The sequence below is a fragment of the Camarhynchus parvulus genome, chromosome 6, assembly GCF_901933205.1.
Source record: "Camarhynchus parvulus chromosome 6, STF_HiC, whole genome shotgun sequence".
Lineage (NCBI taxonomy): Eukaryota > Metazoa > Chordata > Aves > Passeriformes > Thraupidae > Camarhynchus > Camarhynchus parvulus.
This window is the reverse complement of record NC_044576.1, coordinates 19,226,455-19,243,879: the sequence shown is the minus strand read 5'-3', so window position 1 is coordinate 19,243,879 and position 17,425 is coordinate 19,226,455. Positions and strand designations below refer to the sequence as shown.

General features: G+C 46.2%; 2 protein-coding genes across 3 annotated transcripts in view; one reads left to right on the top strand and one right to left on the bottom strand.

Annotated features, from left to right (window-relative positions):
- The window catches only part of TBC1D12 (TBC1 domain family member 12), a 40,520-nt gene extending 36,736 nt beyond the window's left edge, over positions 1-3,784 (bottom strand). For both annotated transcript variants that reach the window (XM_030950925.1, XM_030950926.1), the window contains exon 1: positions 2,899-3,784. In XM_030950925.1, coding sequence (XP_030806785.1) covers positions 2,899-3,713 — 815 coding nt within the window. In that variant the 5' untranslated portion in view covers positions 3,714-3,784. The remainder of the gene's footprint in view (positions 1-2,898) is intronic.
- Positions 3,785-14,248: 10,464 nt separating this feature from the next.
- Positions 14,249-16,585, top strand: LOC115905167 (D(1)-like dopamine receptor). The gene has a single exon (XM_030951287.1). It carries the CDS (start codon positions 14,249-14,251, stop codon positions 15,545-15,547), a length of 1,299 nt encoding a protein of 432 aa, XP_030807147.1. The 3' UTR covers positions 15,548-16,585.
- The last annotated feature ends 840 nt before the right edge of the window (positions 16,586-17,425 follow it).

Below are 17,425 nucleotides of genomic sequence, written 5' to 3'. Positions count from 1 at the left end.
ATTTTAGACAGTTTGCAAACTCAACAAAGAGCATTACAAGCACAAAACATCCTACATAAGATACTCCAGGTTGCTGAGTTACCTGTGTAGCACATCCAGTACCTTTTGGTTTGTTTGTTTTTGGTTTTTTTTTTTTACATTGTGGGAGCAGCTACACTCTGACAAAACACAAACGAGTTGCTCTCTCTCTCAGGTACCCAGCCACTTGGTACAACTCAAACTCTGGGAAGTAACATCATTTATGAGCCTGTGCACATTCAAAAATAAAGCAACCTTCTCCTGAGAACTTCACAAGGAAGTAGAGTTGCTACAAACATTCAAACACAGGACAATTTTTTATACCGTTTCAGTTCTCATTACTGACATCCTCTTTTTAAGAACCATAGGATAACCCACTTACATTGGCAACTGTCAGCTTTGAATTAATCTGGACAGTTCAAAATAAAAGTGAGAAGTCTAAGCTTTTGAAATACAGGTTGAGAAGACAAGAACTAAGTACTGAAAAAGTTATAAAAGTTTTATTACCACTTTTCATAACAGATATTACCAACTCTAGTATTTATTTATCTAGAGACAAATCTATCAAGCAAGACAAGTTTTGAATTTGGATTTAAAGAAAATCACTGGAAGCTTTCATTAGTCAATTTCATTTTGGCCAATGAGATGAAATCAGCTGTAACTAAGGCTCTTTTATGAATGTATAGGCAGAACTGAAGGTAGCCAGTATTGCTCACCAGCTCAAATATACCAGAGGCACAGCCAGCTGGGCCAGTCAGGCACTGTGAAATGGGATTTCCTGAGAGCCACTCTTCCACTAAGGTGTCTGTACTATAGCTTTTGTCAGGATAGAAGCAATTACACTTTTCCATCTATTACCCAAGCCTTTACTAAAGGTGTCTGTACTATAGCTTTTGTCAGGATAGAAGCAATTACACTTTTCCATCTATTACCCAAGCCTTTACTAAACGAGCAAATATCAATGTATATTGACCACTTCTACTGCACACCAAGTTCAAACTTTTCTATTGTCCTGGTTTTATCTGGGATAGAGTTAATTTCTTCCCAATAGCTGGTACAGAGCTCTGTTTTGGATTCAGTACCGGAACAATGTTGATAACACACTGATGTTTTGTTTGTTGCTAAGTTGTGCTTATCCTAAGTCAAGGACTGTGTCTCATGCTCTGCCAGTGAGGAAGTACACAAAAAGCTGAGAGGGAGTACAGCTGGGACAGGCGATCCAAACTGGCCAAAAGGATTCCACACTATAAAAACCTAATGCATGGAACATAAACTGAGGGAGTTACCCAGAAGGGGCTGATCAGTGTGGGGGGAAAGGGTCTGGCATTAATCAATGGGTAGTGAGCAACTGTGTTGTGCATCACTTGAGTTTTCCTTTATATTATCATTATTACTACTATAATTATATCTTACTTTGCTTAAATTAACAAATTTTTCTTACATCAACCTACAAGTTTTACTTTTGATTCTCCTTCCCATTTCATTGGGCCAGGGGTGAAGGGGGTGGAAAGCAAGAAGCTGTGTAGTGCTTAGTTACTACCTGGCATTAAACCACAGAATCTATGAGGAAAATGCTTCAGAATTTCAATCAATTATTGATTTGGGGCAAAAAGCAACAACACAAATGTTACTGGTAGATGTGCTCAAGTAGTGAGGCAAAAGGAAGGTAATATCACAGAATATTCCGACTTGAAGGGACCCACAAGGATCATCGAGTCCAACTCTTTAAGTGAATGGCTCAGACAGGGACTGAATTCACAACCTTAGCCTTATTAGCACCATTCTCCAACCAACTGAGCTACTCTAATACAACATACTGCAGTCCACATAGCATGAGGAAAAAGAAAAAACGCATGGGAGGGAAGAACACTAATATGGAATAGTAGGAATAGCAGGAATCTCTCAGTCCATCCCTGAAACAAAGTGGGTGCACCAAACTTATTCTTCAACTGCTACTATCTTTATCCTCAAGAAACCATCTCCCCCTTTCCTGAGAGTTGGCAGAGGCAGCCCATTTCTCAATTTGGGATCCCACTTTGAGATCAAATCTCTCCCATCTCAATTCTTCAGTTAATAGATTAATCTTATTCTGTCATCTTAAAACACTTAGAGACCTACTGTCCTATCAGAGTGACTTGAACAACAACTATAACCCCTCAGTTTGGGAGACTTAAAACTGCTGGAAAATAAATTCTCACTTCAAACATAATAAAGGTAATATAGAGTATGCTGTAAATTATTATGGTCCAGCTGCACCTCCTGTGTAGTATGCTAAAGAGTGAGTAATGCGACAGAGATCCTAGGCAACAAAGCTGGATGTCCCACAGCTTTCAGTTTTGTGCTAGAAACTTAACAGAAGTCAATTCAAGCACAAAGCATAGTCCTTGAAGTTTTCAACGCCACACTTAGAACTAAATAAGTAAACTCTATCTACACCGTCAACAAGTAGGAAACACTTTATAACACTTGGGAATTTCCACGACGATTTGAAAGGCGTTTCCACCACCACCAACTTTCACTTTATTCTCCAAGCGGTTTAATGAGTACCACTGAGATCGTTCAGACAGCGATATGCCCTGGTACAGGAAGCAAATTCCAGTTTGAAGTCCATGTAGTTCGTAGTAGTAAAAGGGTCTTTATCATCTTACTGTCACGTCCAAAGCCTCTATCCTGCCCTAACAGTATCTGCTTCCTAGCGAAAGAGCTCCTCAGGGTCGGAGCCGCTCTTCCCTATGTGACCAGCAGCAAGACCCCGCTGACCCGAGACCCGCTCCTGCACAAGAGCCCACGGCCGCTAGTGACCGGCCGGCAGACCCGCATCCCCCTGGCCCCAGGCTCTGCCGGGCACAGCCTCACCGGCCCCGCCGCCGGCTCCTTTACCTGGTGAAGAACTCGGCGAAGCTGCTGCCGGCGCCGGCGATGCCCACCCGGTGCCGGGCTCTCTCCGCGGGCTCCTGCGGCGGCGGGGCCGGCTCGGCGGGCGCGGTCCCTCCGTGGGGCAGGTGCTCCGGGGCGCTGCGGCGGCGGCTCACCTCGTAGGTATTGCGGGAGTTCAGGTTCACGTCCGCGAAGCCGAGGGGCGCCGGGGGCAGGGCATTGGGCTCTGCCCGGTCCCGGCAGGTCCGCGCGGCGGGGGCGGCGAGCGCCCGGCTGCCGGCGTCGCCCCCCGGGCTGCGGGGCGGCGAGGGACTCTCGGCCGCCGCCCCCCCGCGCCGCTCCGCCTCGCTCCGCAGCCGGCAGCTCCTCAGCGGCTCTTCCAAGGCGGTTCCCAAGGGGACGCCTGCCGCCGGGCAGGGGAGGAAGCCCCCATTCTGCAGTTTCGCTTCCTCCTCCTCCGGCCCCGGCTCATCCCGTCTTGCCCGAGGGGGTGGCGGCGGCGGTTCCTGCGGCGGCAGCAGGAAGCCGACGTCCCCGTTGGTCATCCTCCCGCAGGGGCCCACGGCGCAGGCGGCTCCGTTCGCGGGCTTCTCCGGGCAGCGCTTCCCACTCGCCGCCGCGGCGGGGCCGAGCGCCGCCAGGTACCGCTGCAGCAGCCGCTCCTGCCCCGGCCCGCCGCTTCGCCGGCTCGAGCCCCGGCTCCCATCCCGCTCCCCGTCCTCCTCCTCCTCCGCCGCCTCTTCCTCCGCCGCCTCCTGCCGGCCCGCGGGAAACACGGCTGTGCCGCCCGGAGCTCCGGCATCGTCCGGCCCCACCATTTGCCGCCGCGGAGCCCCGGGGGCGCGGCGGGGGCCGGGGCGCGCGCGCCTTCCTCCGCACCGGCGGCGCCGCGAGCGCTGGCAGCCGGCGCCGCTCCGCGCGTCGGGCAGCGGCCTCGGCGGGGGGCGGGCGGGCCCGGCACACGCAGGCGCGCGGCGCCGGCGGCGGCCCTTCCCTCCGGAAAGTCACCATAGAGAGGCCGGGCAGGAAGCGCCCGCCCGCTCGCCCTCTCGGCAGGGCCGCACCCGGAACCATAGAGATGCCACCCAGACGGGGCCTCGCCCGCCAGGGGCGCTGTGGAGGCCGCGCCCCCGCCCCCGGTACCGTGTTCCACCTAGGGGCTCACAGCATGTACCGCGTTCCGCCGATGTACCGCGGCTGCGGAAAGCCCAGCCCGGCCGCCTCATCCCTCCGTCCCTGCCCCAGAGCCGCCCGGGCTGGGATTGAGGGAACTGTCCCGGCAGCCGGGCACACGCACGGCACAGAGGCGGGCTCAGAGCGGAGGGCCCGGGGAGCCCCGGCACCGCTGCGCCCGCGGCGGCCGAGCTGTGGGCACGAGGGACGGGCAGGGCAGGGCAGCGCAGCATCGCTTTTTTGGAGGAGACAGGACCTACCTGAGCTCTGGGGAAACGGGACGGGGAGAAAAGGGAAATGACATCGGCACTTCAAAATCCTGGGGTGAATCCTCTCCTGAGCAAGGGATGGGATGTCATACTCCAGGTTAACGCTGGAGTGGCGGATGGAGGGCATGTACAGGTCCCATCAGCTCTGTTTCCCACCACATTTCTCAGAGAAAAACCAAATTATTACAGTCCCTTCGGCCTGGCAGGAGAGCAAGGCCACAAGTCAAAGAAGAGGTAAAGGGGCTTCAAGTGCCCAGAAAAACAGTAACACCGTAAGGTCCCATGCTTGCTCTTGTAGGCTACCCCTCATCCTGGACAAACACAAAAAACACCCCAACCCAACAGATTACTTAGGCATTCCAACAGTAAATACTTACTTTGTAGCAAGACAAGTGCCATTGTCCTGGAAATCCCTGGCCAAAAATTTCTCCATTTAATATCCCCACCTTAGAGGGTGCTCCAGTGTGCTGGAGGGCCTTGCCTTTAAAGGCAGGCAAGGCCATGCCCAGAGGGAAGTGTGACCCACCACGAGGAAGGAACAGCCTCTCTTTTAACTTTTTTTTTTTTTCCCTAAAAATTGTGAGCATTTTGGAAAGAAAGGTTTAGACTGAGATTCTTCACCTAAATAAAAAATTGATGCATTTCATTGTGTTGTGACTTCTTAGCACTTTGCAGTATAAAGTTTGGGTTTTGCTCAAATTTTAAAAATAGTGATTTTTTTTTATTGTCATCTTGTAACTGCACTTTTGAGGTCAGATGTGCAACACCGGTGTTATACATGCAACAAGGAAGTCTGATCTCACCCTTTTTGACTTTTGACAGAGTAACTGGCTAATAGTTATGATCTCAAATTTGATTTGACTATCTTGATAGCAAGCATGCAGCCTCATCCAGCTGCAGCTGTGCCAAATATAAAGGACCATTGACCTCAGCTGCTTGCAAAAATACCCAATAAATATTTCCAGGATTGCCTATCCTTCGAATATGCCAGCTGAACTGCTTGTAAGAACACTTTGTATGCTACTTTGATCGAAAGAAACCATTAACAAAGATGAACTAATTAAGCTTTTTTGTTAGCTAAAGCTTTCTAATTACGGCTTTGCTGTAACTAAGATGGTAGGCTTTTTGTTCTCCACTGTGATTCAGGTCATCTCAGACTTGTGCAGACTGATCACTGCCTGCTGAGTGAACACACATCCTGGGTGCTACAGGGGCTCTCCTGCTTTTACCAGTGAGATCAGGTTAAAGGAAACACTCAGATCCAGAGAGCATCTCTGCTCATTCTCAACAGAGTGTTCATTGTTTACCTGGGATGCTCTGTGGCAGTCACCCTTGAACAGACCTCAGTGATTTCATTAGTGCAGCAGCAGCAAAGCAGTCCCAGATGTTAAACAAGCTGAGTGAAATGGAGACTGGCCTGAGGGTGTAACACAGGGCTGGCTTATGGTGCACTGATTTCAGTCAGTGCAGCAGGAGTAGCTGGTAATTGTGCCAGGGCTTCCAAAGGATAGTATATTGTGTTGCACAAAATTAGACCATTTGCTTCATTGGATTTGCATTGATTTCCACCTCCAGGACTGCTGTGGTTTAATCCCAGACAGCAGCTAAGGCCCACACAGCCATTCACTCAATCTCCCTGTGGGATGGGGGGGGTGTAAAAATGAGGAAATCCATAGGTTGAGATAAAGACAGTTTAACAGGTAAAGAAAAAGCTGTGCACACAAGCAAAATAAAGCAGGGAATTAATTCAGCACTTCCCATCGTCAGGCAAATGTTCAGCCAGTTCAGCTCAGTCTGATTTGAATGAGCAAGGATGAGCAGGTAGTCTGTAGAATGTTGTGAACAATCTACAGGGAAGAAGTGGGACTAAATAGTGGATTATGAATGAGAAACTGCAATTTATAATTTGTTCCCAAAGACTGAGAAACAACACTAGTCTGTAAAAAAACCTAAACTACAAACTGTACCACTAATAAGCCAATGCCCATCACTAACTTCTCATTATCAAAAGGACAACAAAACAAGGATTCAAATATTAGTCTAACTCTTGTGCAATCAATGCTGCTAACTGAAATACCCACTTAACAGGTACACCCATAACCAATATACAGCTGATGATTTCTCAGAGCTGTTTTATTACTTCTGTAACTAAAACATGGAATGGCTTCCTCAAATCAATGTATAGGAAGAGCTGTTCCCTAGGGCTCCCAAAACCTCAGATGTTCTTCTATTTGCAATATAGTTGTGATCTCTGGCAGTTCACTCCCAGGGCTTTCACTCCTTTGGAAATGCTGTTTTGGAAAGAACATCTTGCACCCCACTAACAGCAGTTTGCACTTTTAATACAAAGCCCTCTGGACAAGATCTCATCGCAGAGTGTAACTAACAATTAATTAAGTTGTTTGGCAGACTCCTGCACACTGAAAGCTTCTCCTTGGCACACTCCCAGTCCTGCTGCAGTCCTAGAATTAAATTACACTGCCTGTGGATCAAACACTCTGTATACCTATATTAAGGCAGTTCAGTCTGTATTACTTTGCTTATGTATATTTATACTTGTGGTGGTTCAAACAGTGCCAAAACCACCCTGAGCACTTCTATAGGCTAAGCTGTAGCTGTCATTGCTCTGTTAGGCACCAGGAGCCTGACAGCCACTGGAAATCTCTCCTTCCATGTAACCTCCATGTTTCCCACTGCCAGAGAGGGCTAATTAGATGATATACCTATATATAGACTTCTGTTTCCTTCTGACTATTATCATCAAAATACAGAAAAGCCAAAGACTCCAATGTATCCAAATGCTCCTGGATTAAATACCATTAAATCCATATTGATGGAAAGTTCCCTAGAAATCACCTTATCTGAAACCAGGTTAAAATGGAAACAAACAGAAGTATTTATTACCACATCCAAAACAGATTTGTCATCACACAGGTTCTTAACAATGTAGAAGATATTAATGAAAGAAATTTAAAATCCACTTCTGTTATGATGCAAAACTCTTTTGCTTTCCTCTTTCTATCCAGTTAACCAATTAGACACTTACTTACCTGATCCACAGTCTCTGTCCATGTCTGCCAGAAACCTCAGGATGGGTTCACAGAGACTTCAAGTTTTCTCTTCCTTTTTGTACAAATTCACCCGTTGAGATGCACAAAGATGGGCAGAGAACAGACACAGATGAAGCAGAAGAAAAGGAACAAGTAAGTGTCAACAGGCAACACAGGACCTCATGTTTCTCAGCCTGAGATTGTCACTTGCTCAGGCAGTAGTTCCGTGTTGTTAGGGGAGGCATCTTTTTGGGATGAAGTGAAAAGGGGGTCACTGAATGAGGAGGAGATCTGAGCCCATTTCTCCTGTCCCTGAGAACATTTTGGCCAGTTGTTCTCAACCTACCTCTTTTGGGTTTCTATAAGGGGTTTAGAAGACCAAGAGCAATTATTCTTTCACATATTTCATCCACTAATTTTGAATCACATATATTCAGTCTCAACTGGTTTTGAAGGTTTTAAAAACTTTCTGGTTTTTAGGCAGGATAGCAGCATGGTTCTTAGCCTACAGCAGTACCCATTTTTTGTGAGAGTTCATTCAGCTGCAGGGATTTTACTTTGCACTTTTCCTACCAACTGTATGGTCATGTGCAATAAGAGTGTTTACTTTTCTAACATCAATATGTTGTTGATAAATATTTTTTAGTTCTCCCCTATGGTGATTACAACAAATTCCTGTCTCCGTCTTGTGCTGTTTGCTTACTGTCATTAATACAGATAAAATTACTTCTGTGGCTGATAAAGCAAAAGCAGGAAGAAAAGTAATACATGGGATTTTTTTTTTGCCAAGTAATATTTGATTTATATTCTGTAATAAAATTTTAAAATAATGTTGTAATACACATTGGGGAGTGTATGACACTGAGTGTATTACAGTGAGGAGTCTGTCTTTTTATTCTCCAAATACATCCTCTTCATAAGGTAAGTTCACATTAAATATTTAGGAATAATCTAGTTGATCTGATTTTAATTTGCCCTGAACCTACAGATGCTATGTATGAATATACAGCATGACTCTAAAATGTTGCCGAGACTGAGCATCAGCACCTGGGTGCTTTTGAATTCTCTTTGATAAATTTAGTGGCAAGAGAAGTACTCTAAGAAAAAAAGTCCACTAAGATGAAACTTGAAAGAGTCTTTCCTCCTGAACTCAAGGGAAGCTGAAAGGGGCTTAGGATTATTTGCAGATGAAAACTTTTAATTGGATTTTATTATAAATTATTTTCTTGAGATATGACCAGCATAGAAGCTATCAAACCTTTCATAGAAAGTTGAAGAAATTGTTACAGAATGTACAAGAGCAAATGAGTGAACAGTTTTCAGTGACAAGATTTGTATGAATGGGTCTTATGGATGAAAAATAACCTTATTTTTTATTTTTGCCGTGTTTTTTTGACATTACTGTCCTAGCAATTCTGCTGTTTTCACAGCACATGAAGCTGGAAGATAGATACAGGAATGTATAGCTGGAAGCAAGAGCTGCCTACCTCAGTTTACAAAGCACTGCTTGTGAATGTTGAACCAGGTCCGAAATAATAGTTAAAAGGAGTTTATCCTTAAAAGAACAAGTCTCCCTTATCTTGGGCAAACAGAATAAGAGGGAGTGGTTGGAAAGTTGGAAAGGGTAAGGTTCAATTTACTGCAGTGTGTTTAAGCTGCACTTAACTGGCAGACAATCCCTCAGGAAATGCTGCAGCCAGGCACAACCAGTAGGAGTAGGACTAATCACAGGCAGTGCAAAAGGAGAGAAACTTTTAAAGTGTATTATATATTAAGGACATTTGTTAATTATATTTGCTAAGAAATGTTTGTCTATTTGTCTATATGTACAAACCAACATGAACATTTGGCATCATGGATGGACAGGAATGAGGGAACTGAGAAAAAAAAAGCATATATTTACTACAAAGAAATATCACCTTCTAATTATGCAGTGTTGCATCCTACACATAGCCTGTGCTATATTCCAGACAGCACTGAGGGCTTGTGCTGCTGAATTATTCTATAAAGTTTTTCATGTTATGCTTATCAGTGAAGTGTCCCAATCCAACACTGCTGTAAATGGAGTTATTAGATGATGGCTGTGGCTGAACAGTGTGACAGTGTAACACTTCTCATTTTTCAGTTCCCAAGGGCGTTATGTACATTATACTTATTTCATCCTGACCCAGTCTTAAGAACCAACCATACACACTGCCTCCATTTCTCTGTGTAATTGTTTCCATAGATGGAGCATCAAGGAAGAACTGACAGAGACCTGTTCCCAGTCTAAATAGGGGTGTCTCCAGGAAAGTACCTATCATGCAATCAAGCTATACCAGTGCACCTGATATTTGGCATGCTCTACCACAGGAAAAGAAGCATATACTACAAACAAGGGCTTTTGTTTATCTGGTTTTTATTCAAACACAAATTTGCTCCGTCCTTGCTGAAGAAGGAACATGGAGCGCTAGGTGGCAAGGTGTGTGAGCTGTTGGAACTTCTGGGGCAAAGATTGTAACCAAGGGACTCCTTCAGGATGGGTTTGTTTCTGACCAGGGGTAATTACCAAGTAGTTATTATTATCGTGATCTTTACTGTGAACATTTTCTGTGGCCTTTACCAGCATGAAGCCTGGGGAAACCCAGATTAATTTGCATATTAAGAACAAGAATTTGAATCTGAATAAATTTCCAAAGTGGTAAGTGTAGGCTGTGGAACCTTATCTGTTGTGCCTGCAAGTCTGTAAGTATCCTTGAGCATCAATGCCCAGTTACTTTACATGCTCTGGTCCAGCCCCAAGCTTGCAGTAAGTGGGTAAATTAGGCTTGCCAGTATGGGCTCATACCCTAACTTAGGTAAGAGAAAATTTGTGCTGTCAAATGAGTGAGAGGAATCCAAAGATTGCTCTAAAATATGTGTTGGATAGATTATAGAGAAGTGAAATTTTCAGAGAAAGAAGAGTGAATATAGGGCTGTGAACCCTTCAAAGGGCTTTTATCTGCCTCCTGGCATCACTTCTGCCTTGCTTATTTTCTCTGTACTGAACCACTGCTAATCCTCAAACATAGCTTTCCAAGCACCAAGCCTTACTAGTGGCAGTGGCAGTATCTTCCCTTCAGGAAGCAATTGTGCTCCATGCTCATGCAGTGTGACTGTGCAGTCCAAGCTGTTCTGGCACAGGCTGTGTGCACCCTTGTAACAAGATGAGAGACTGAAATGCTCCTTATGAAAAACTGGAATTCAGCCTATCAAATATCACATCTCCCAGGTGCTAGACAGCTTGCCAGCTTGCTCATAGGCTCTGTTTCACTAAATCTCTGAAATAAATGAACACAAAACAAAATGCAATGTTGTGGCTGTCTGAAATTCTGACCACATACTAAAAATTGACACCACTTCCCGAAGTTTATGATAATAATCCTCACGCATTTGGACAAGATCTCAAAATTGAATTAACTATTTAATTAACCACTTTGGTATTACATTCATTTGACAAAGCAGAAATGCTGACACTGGATCAATGTGGCTGCAGCCTCCAGCCACTGCCTGTATGAGCAAACACAGCATCAGTGACACTGGCACTGACCCTGCCCACAGCATCAGTGACACTGGCACTGACCCTGCCCACAGCATCAGTGACACTTGGCACTAACCCTGCCCACAGCATCAGTGACACTGGCACTGACCCTGCCCACAGCATCAGTGACATTGGCACCAACCCTGCACACAGCATCAGTGACACTGGCACTAACCCTGCACACAGCTCCCAGGCACAGAGCAGACCCTGCTATTCCCCCCAGCCAGCTGTGGCAACACAGCACAGGTCATGACAAAGGCAGTGCCCTTCCAGGAGGCACCTTGAGGCTTGGGTTGAATTACCATGTCCTGTTTGAGCCCTGAGTTTTAACCTCAGTTGTCCAGCTGGCATGTAGTAAGCTTGACTGTGGAATCAGCTCCAAATGCAGTCAGTAGTAAACTGTTAAAGGCTCAGTTTTAATTTCTGAATAAGGGCTTCTTTTAGTCATATGTGCTATAAAACATGTGAGCACTTAGTCTAGAATGAGGTAATTTTATAGGGGAGAAGTAAGACAAGAAGAAAGAAAGGGGAAGGAGAAGGAAACTGATTTTTGTTTCTTATATAAATCTCTTCTTGGAGGGAAAGAGATTTTAAATGCAGTGATTGCATTTAAAAAACATACAGTATCAAGCCTTATATACACATTGCAATATGTCTTACATATATTCTCTGGATAGGTTTATATTTTTCACAGATGGAACAAGCTCGCAAATTTTCGGAAGTCACGAGAGGCTGATTTACCTATTCCATCAGTATCTTTTGCATTATTTTGCCCAGAGCTTTCCTGTTCTATCCCAAGTAAGATAAATTCAAGAAATAGTTAAAATCAAAGCTTACAGCATTTGCAACTCACCTCACTCACTTTTTTTCACACAGTGTTGTGTTTTCCCCTGTGTTTTTCTTTCCTCCCTCTCCCATAAGCTTACACTTCACTCCTTCCAACCCAATATAGGAATAAAAGCAGGGCAATGCTTCTATTTCTGTCTTTGCCACTGACTCACTGTATAGTTTCTTAAGCATTTACATTTTCCACTTGGATCCTCTGGTATCTAAGAAAATGAATGTGCCTGTTGATGTTTTCTTCATGGTAAGAGCACTCACAATGTCTCTCTCTGTGCAGATTCTATTGTGTTTAGTAAGGGTTGAGTCCACACTACAACCTTCCTATCAGTGAGGATATTAGTAGGGGTTCTGACTTCAGCCTAGATGCCTACTTTAATTACAACAATCAGAAATATATCTCTTGAGATTGGTCAACCAGATTTTACTTCAACCAACAGCTACAAAATTTTGAGGTGAGGCACTCACAGATATACACAAAAACCAGCATCATCATATACGCTCTCCTTCATAATGCATGCTAAAAAGGAGCCAGAGATATTCACAGAGCATAATGTGATTCTGGGAACAGGAGATACACAGAGTTATTTTAATATGGAGAATGCTGGCTACCTTGTGCTACAGAGCCCTGCAGCACTACTGTCTGCTGAATATGCAAAAGCATTGCTCTTTCCTTTTCAGTGCTGTATTGCCTTAGGTCCAGCCACTGTCCCACTTACAATCCTTCACAAATATGTTCTGTCCTTTGGGGTCATTTTATTGATTGCTACATAAATGTATCGAGTCAAATTAGCAAGTGTGTAGTTAATTCTTACAAACTAAGATGTAGTCCTTACTACTGGAGTGAACATCAGAGACCTACTGTGGTTTGCAGATGTTAGCAAAAGCCACGTATGTGGAATTACAGATGGTTCCAAATAAGACAAAAGTGGAGTTGGCTCTTATATGCCAGCCTATGTTATTTTTATAGCTCCTACTGTTTAACAAAGTATATATTTAATTAGAGAAGATTCTCCAGCAGTTGTTTGAATTATGAGTTAGTCTTACAGATAAACACATTAATAAGAAATGTATTCCAGTTTTCAGTATCATAGCAGAAATAACACAGTGGGCTGCTTAATGAAGACTGTGATGTCCCAGGCACAAAGAAAAACAGGACCAAGTGTTAACAATCTGTTATGAAATGGTACAATCCAACTAGTTGAGTTTAAATATGCTGATTTTTTTTAACAGGGTAAGCTGCCAGCTATGTTGTTCAAGGTTTATTTTAAAATTTTCCACTCTCTTTACTAATTACCAGAAATATCATAAGAATACAATGGAAATCAGATACTGCTTGAAAATTATTTGTATTGGAACTAGTGACTGGAGTAGTTTTAATTAAGAGGCAAAGAAATAAAAAAATACCTCATGTAAAAATAAATACCTGCTTCCCATGTCAATTAATTGCATTAACTGGTATTTTCTATTCATGTCCTAATCTCTTTTTTCTCATGACAGGATTACCATGCAAATTCTTTGAAAATGAAGGATTATGCCCTATTTGCATGAGGATACTTTATTGAATGTAGGCTGTAAGTATGTGCAGTAATTATACACATTTATATGACAGTATGCATATTATTATAATAATAAATAGAAAATACATCAGAAGACACCTTTGGCTGAAAAATAGAGAGGCAGGGTTTGGGTGCTGTGAACAACTTATTGCCAAAATGCACCAGATCCAAACTAGAGATCTTAGGTTTCTGTGCTTTTGGTTTCATTACATAAAATTTCAAACCAAAAAATAAACGGCACAATACTATTTTGGTGAAAACAGATTCTGACAGCCAGATCTGAGCGCATTCCCAGTGGATGGAAACGACACGAAGTGACATCCTGCTCTCTAACCAAGCTGAGATGTGATCGCGGTCTCCAAAAGGAGACGCTTGGAGAGCGCCAGGTCCTGCCTCGCCCCGGACACTTGGACAAGTACAGGCTGAGGACTGGCAGAGGGCTCTTCCTAGGGCGATGCTGTGGGGAAAGCTCCCCCCGCGCGCTTGGGAAGAGCGCTCCATCCCTTCCCGGGCAGCCCCCGCTCGGTCCGGCAGCGCGGGGGCCGCGGGCACCGGCTCGGCCCGGGGCTGCTGCCGCCGCTCGGTCCCGGCGCTGCGGGCGGAACGCGCGGCTGCTCCAGCCCCAGCCCGGCCCCGCTCCGCCGCCGAGGGGCCGCGGCGGGACGGCCCCCTCCCTCCGGCCCCCGGGAGCGGCGGCGGCGAGCCGGGAGGCGAGGCCCCGGCAGCCGGCGGGTGAGTAGCCCGGGACAGCCCGGGCCGCCGCGGGACACGCCGAGGGCGGCGGGCAGAGATGCCCCCCGCGGGCGGCCGCTCGCACAGCCGCTGGCCGGGGAGGGTCCCGCCGCCGCCTCGGGCGCTGTCCCGCCGGCAGGAGCGGCCGGGGGGGCCGGGGCAGTGCCCCCGATGGGGATCGCGGCTCCGGGGGCCGGCCCGTGGGTGCTGCGGGCGCTCACCGGGTGCCTGCTGGGCGCCCTGGTGCTGAGCACGCTGCTGGGCAATGCGCTCGTGTGCCTCGCCATCCTGCGCTTCCGCCACCTCCGCAACAAGGTCACCAACTGGTTCGTGCTGTCACTGGCCATCTCGGACCTCTGCGTGGCCCTTTTGGTGATGCCCTGGAAGGCGGTCACTGAGGTGGCTGGAGGCTCCTGGCTCTTTGGCAGCCACTTCTGTGACACCTGGGTGGCCTTCGACATCATGTGCTCCACCGCCTCCATCCTCCACCTCTGCATCATCAGCCTGGACCGGTACTGGGCCATCGCCAGCCCCTTTCGCTATGAGCGCAGGATGACGCAGCGCCTCGCTTGTGCCATGATAGCCATGGCCTGGGTTCTCTCCATCCTCATCTCCTTCATCCCTGTGCAGCTGCACTGGCATAAAGCCAAGGACAGTAGAGATCCAGGCTCCTGGCTACCTGGGACGCCCCGCTGTGATGTCAGGTTGAACCGCACTTATGCCATCACCTCCTCCCTTATCAGCTTCTACATCCCCGTGGCCATAATGATCATCACCTATACCAGAATCTACAGAATTGCCCAGGCCCAGATCCGCCGCATCTCCACCCTTGAGAGAGCAGGGGGGCAGTGGCCGGCTCCTGGCAAGGAGCCCACATCCTCTCTGCGGAGATCCTTGCACAAGGAGACCAGGGTGCTGCAGACCCTTTCTATCATAATGGGAGTCTTTGTTTGCTGCTGGCTGCCCTTCTTCCTGCTGAACTGCCTGCTGCCTTTCTGCCAGCCCAGCCTCCAGGAGGACCCTGAAGGGCAGTCACTCTGTATTGGCCAAACCACCTTCAATGTCTTTGTGTGGTTTGGCTGGGCCAACTCTTCAGTGAATCCAGTCATCTATGCTTTCAACGCAGACTTCAGGAGGGCTTTCAGCAATCTCTTGGGCTGCCAGTGCTGCTGCTGTGGCACACCTGAATCCCCTGTGGAGAGGGTCAACTTCAGCAATGAGCTGGTTTCCTATCACCATGACACCACCTGCCAGAAGGAAGGAGCTGTCCCATCGTCAGTGCCTCCTGCTGCCACCACTGCCTGGGTGCAGCCCGTGCCCCATGCCATAAACCTCCAGGGAGAGCACAGCAGTGAGGAGTCTATGGAGAAGAGGGTTGTGACTTCTCAGACTGCCCTTGGCAGCAGCCCCAGCAGTTGTGAAGTGCCAGCTATTTTGCAACTGGATTGCAAGACAAAGCCATCCCTGTAAACTGCTGTCCCCTGTACAGGGCTTGGTCAGTGTGAGGGATCAGAGGGATGATCCCTCTGAGACAACTTGTTCAGTTGTCTCAGAAGGATGAGTGATTAATCACTTCTCATGCATACAGCCACCACACAGGGCGAGTTCTCCCTGTCTCCATGTGAGCTCCTCAGCAAAAGTCCCATGCCAGAGGGATGGAAAAACACTGCTCTTACCACACGGGGGTGAGAGGCATATGGAGTCCATTCCAAAGGCACACAGCAGCCACACCTTTACCTATTCCCATGGCCACCTTCACCCTTTACCCTCTCCCATGCATTTGTTCACCCCCATTCTACAGTCAAATTTGAGGTATATATTAAGAATAGTGAGATAATTAGATCAAAGTAAAAAAAACCTCATAGTTCAGGCAGCCAATCCCTTCAGAAAGTAGAAATATAGTATGATCCACAAAATAAAGAGTGAGCAGATCATCTCTGTCAACCCATTTCACTACTTGTAAATATGAAGATCAACAAAAGGCAGAGCAAATAATTGTTGGATGGCTCGCAGGAGGGAGAAAACTGGGAAAACCATGATTGTTTCTATCTGTGTAGAAGGGTTCAGTAGACATTTAGGCATGTGGACAGTGGCATGTCATTGCCCTCTCTTTCTCTGTCCACTACTTAAAGGTTCTGCTGCTGACCATTTAATGCAGTGCTCCACTCACCACCATACTTGCCCCATTTTTAATGTCCCCCACCTATGATGGATTGCCTTTGATTTTCAGGAAGATGATGAAGATGCAACTGTCCAGAAAGAGACATAAAGAATGCTTACACTGCAAGAGCTTTCTTGGGCATTGTCTCATAGATGGTACAGATGATACTTTTCAGAACAATGATCCATGCTGAAAGGACAGCAGCAGAAAAGAGACTCTCCTCCCAGTGGTCCTGCTCCCTGTGATTTTAAACCATGTGTAGTTAAATCCCTGTATGCATTTACCCCATCCTTACTTCTTATGGGAAAATATGCTCATGCTACCTTGCTCTTTTCAGGAATGTGTCCTTGGGGAATACTTGATGTGACTGCCATCTGTTCTTCATGGGCTACAGAGGCAGGACAAGAGGTAATGGGCTGTAAGGAAGACCAAGGCAAGAATTTGTAAAAACTTTCTAAGAATAAGGATAATTAAGCACTGGAGTAGATTGCCTAGGTAATTATGACATCTCTCTCAGTAAAATGACTGTAAGCTTCTGTCAGATATGACAGTGACAATGCTGATCCTGCCTTGGGGCAGAGGCACAGAGTAATGGTCTCCTGAGGTAATCCCTAGTCCTGCCTCACTGTGACAATGTGTCTCCTTAAGAAGCATTGAGCTTCAGATGTTTGGCTGTGGGTTTTTTGCATGTAACTGTCCTTAGATGTTTTCTTGTAGGCAAAAAAGGTACAGATAAGAACTTTGAGATGCCATTGGTATACTTCCATTCTTTTAGTGATTACTCGTGTTTCTGAACATGTAACAACTATCCTTCAGCACGCCTAGTGCCTCCTCTGGAAAGCAACCCTAAAATAAACCTGGTGTTGCCTTAAAAAAGATACAAGGTGGTTTTTTGTTTTGCTTCCCATTGATTAGTTTCTAGGTGATCATGTATGAACTGTACCTGGATTCAGATGTTAGAGATTCAATTTGTATTTTCCTTGATACATTTCTTTCTTCTTACACAAACCAGAAATGCATAAGAATGTCAGAGTCTAACTCCTTAAAACCAACGAACAAGCAAACAAACAAACACATTTATATTTTCAAGCTCTAAGAGACATCTCATCCCACCCTCTCCACAACCTGTCCTGGGGAGGTAATGATAAACCTGACAAGATACTACCCTGAAGTGTGTTCCCAGCTGC

Coding starts and splice junctions, on each gene's coding strand:
- LOC115905167 (XM_030951287.1), top strand. CDS start 14,249: ATGGGGATCGCGGCTCCGGGGGCCGGCCCGTGGGTGCTGCGGGCGCTC.